Raw genomic sequence first — 3,074 nt, forward strand, 5'->3', positions numbered from 1 at the left:
TATATATATATATATCATTCCTGTTATTACGTTAGTTAGATACTAGTTATCATGTGACGTTAGTCATTTAAATTTATCACACTTGAATATGTAACACATACATACACTATATTATTTCTTCTTTGTATTAATGCATGATATGAGTCTGTCCATCTCATTAATATCTCAACATTTGTCAGGAAATCTAACATATGGGATAGTGTACAAATTAAATAATGAGATATTTATTACGAACCTGTTGATAATTTTTTCGTTGCTTCTTAATTTATTTCATTGAATATAATGTTAACATCAAACTCTATTTAATAAAGGAATTTTTTTATGTTAGTATTTAAACAAAGAAATATTTTAATATATATTTATAATATATTAAAATGTGGCACACATAACTCTTTAATTAGATCTCTATGCGGATGAATTAATATATTATAATATTTTTTATTAGTGTACATTCTGAAATTAATTTCAATGTTATTTTAGAGCGCGGGAGAATTTGCCTGGGATGAAAAGACTCAAGGTATCATATTAGGTGCATTCTTTCTTGGCTATGTAACTACAAATGTTCCGGGTGGTAGGATGGCTGAGAAAATGGGTGGCAAATTAATTTATGGTCTGGGAGTGTTTCTGACTGCTGTTCTAACCGTGATAAGTCCCTTCGCTGCGTATTGGGGTTTGGTTCCATTTTTGGTTGTACGAGTCGCAGAAGGATTTACCGAGGTAAATATCCTCTTTCCACAACATGTCTATAAATATTTATGGAAATTAATATTTTTTCATATATGTGATATATAGGGGGTAACGTTTCCTGCGATGCACAGTATGTTGGCACATTGGGTACCTCCATTAGAAAGAAGTAAATTTGCTGCTCTGGTATATGCAGGTAATTTGTTTGTCTCTGCCTTTTAATATAAAAAAATATTTAAGAAATTACTCACGATATTTTTCTCAGGTGCGAATTTCGGAACTGTCATCTCATTACCAGTGAGTGGTTGGCTATGTTCCTTAGAATTATGGGGTGGTTGGCCCCTTGCATTTTATCTGTTCGGTGGTCTTGGTCTCATGTGGTATGTGTTCTGGTTGATATTCATATATGACACTCCTTCGCAACACACGAACATTGATCCTTCTGAAAAAGCGTATATTGAAGCTAGCGTCGAGAAAAAAGACGATGTTAGTATGACGTTTGATGTATAAATATTTCTGCGAAGTTATCGTTCTTGACTTGATTGATGATCAAATTTTAAACAATAGAACGATGATACGGGAGTACCTTGGTTGTCCGTCTTCACCTCTTTACCTATATGGGCCATTGCTATTACGCAGTGCGGTCAGTCCTGGGCCTTCTACACTCTTCTGACCGAGCTGCCGACGTATATGGATAAAATTTTGCATCTGAACGTACAACAGAACGCATTTCTTTCGGCGTTACCTTATTTGAGCGCTTGGCTAGTGGGTCTTTGTATCTCGAGTTTCGCGGATGCACTCCTAGCTCGTCGTCTGATCTCACCTCTGGCCTCGTTCAAACTATGGAACACGGTGGCTTCGTTGGGACCCAGTCTCAGTTTCGTCGGTGCTATCTGGGCCGGATGCGATCGTATGACAGTGATGTTGATGCTTGCCGGATTGGGCTCTCTTCAGGGTGCGGTGTATGCTGGAAATCAGATGAATCACATCGCATTAGCACCACGTTATGCGGGTACCTTGTATGGATTAACAAATGCTGCGGCAAACGCGTGTGGTTTCTTGGCACCATATGTTATCGGCAGTATAGTAGAGGGACATGTTAGTATATTTGTCAAATTTTTCGTTTCAAGCGTTCGTTAGGATATATGTACATTGTTTTTCTCTTGTATTACAGGAAACTCTCGCACGTTGGCATACAGTTTTCTGGATGGCAGCGGGAATAAATATGGCTACGAATTGCTTCTATTTGATGTTTGCATCCGCCACTGAACAGCCATGGAGTAAAGGCAGTTGATGACAATGTCGCATTAGAAATGCGATATTAAGCGTGGAAAATAATATATTTTTCAATCACGTTGCACATAGCACATTTTAATTTGGTTAGTCAGTTTTATATAATTCGATAAATTTATTATACTAATCATTATTTCGCAAAATAAGTTACTTTATTGTTTTTCTAAAGTTATAGTTGTATCGTATTTATCGTTGAACGTGCAATGACAAATGAATCAAATTTCGGTATTATCAACTTTATTGCAACATGTGGTACACAAAGGAGATAGACGTCATCGACTGGCGTTCACGTCAGATAATTGGGATTGATTAACATATTTTTTCACCTCCCCATTTTGCTTCATTTTATTAATCCAGTTATATCTTGTCTGAATACATAAAAAGTTCTGTAATTCCATGAAGAAATTAAGTAAGTAATAACGCTAATACTGACATTACTGACATAATACTGACATTATAAGATGTTCTCAGTGCAAAAATGGTAGAAAAAATGATGTACATAATAAATCGAGAACAGAGAGTAAAATATTTTCAGGACTTATTTCCGTTTTCGAAGAAATATTTTGAAGATAAGAAAATTAATATTATGTCCTTGTATTTTTTTATGCATTATTTATAACAATATTAATGCATATAATACTGAATTTATTTCAGTAGTAATTATTAATATATTAATATTAATAAAATAATACCATTTTTAATAAAATATTTGTAATTTAAATTATTTTAGATATTATATAAAAAAATGAATTATTTTTATTTTTTCGATAGAATGTTGCATTTTTTATGTATGTTCAATAGTTGTTTTTGCAATTCGACGAGTTTTATATTATAATAATTTTATAACAATATCATTTACAAAAAGTAAAGAGAGAAATATTGATGTTGAATTTTCAAATTTTAATATTAATTTCTTCAAAGATAAAGTATCCTACAACAACGTTCTATTCTGTTTCATCGATTTATTTTTATATGTAGAATCTCTTTTTGTACTGGTAATATCCTGTTTATAGGTATGAAACAGCATTTAATTTTATATATACACGCACACATACACACACACACACACACACACACACACACACACACACACATAT

At 33.1% G+C, this 3,074-nt stretch overlaps 1 protein-coding gene across 4 annotated transcripts in view; it reads left to right on the forward strand.

Annotated features, from left to right (window-relative positions):
* The window catches only part of LOC108690974 (sialin), a 4,081-nt gene extending 1,578 nt beyond the window's left edge, over positions 1-2,503 (forward strand). For 3 of the 4 annotated variants that reach the window (XM_018198544.1, XM_018198541.1, XM_018198545.1), the window contains 6 exons: positions 481-717; positions 793-880; positions 950-1,170; positions 1,252-1,782; positions 1,859-2,063; positions 2,147-2,503. In XM_018198544.1, the coding sequence (XP_018054033.1) occupies positions 481-717; positions 793-880; positions 950-1,170; positions 1,252-1,782; positions 1,859-1,978 (1,197 nt within the window). In that variant the 3' untranslated portion in view covers positions 1,979-2,063; positions 2,147-2,503. Of the gene's footprint in view, positions 1-480; positions 718-792; positions 881-949; positions 1,171-1,251; positions 1,783-1,858; positions 2,064-2,146 lie in introns of those variants that run through there. The other variant, XM_018198542.1, reaches the window with a different exon arrangement.
* The last annotated feature ends 571 nt before the right edge of the window (positions 2,504-3,074 follow it).

This window comes from Atta colombica, unplaced genomic scaffold (assembly GCF_001594045.1).
Source record: "Atta colombica isolate Treedump-2 unplaced genomic scaffold, Acol1.0 scaffold38, whole genome shotgun sequence".
Classification (NCBI taxonomy): Eukaryota; Metazoa; Arthropoda; class Insecta; order Hymenoptera; family Formicidae; genus Atta; species Atta colombica.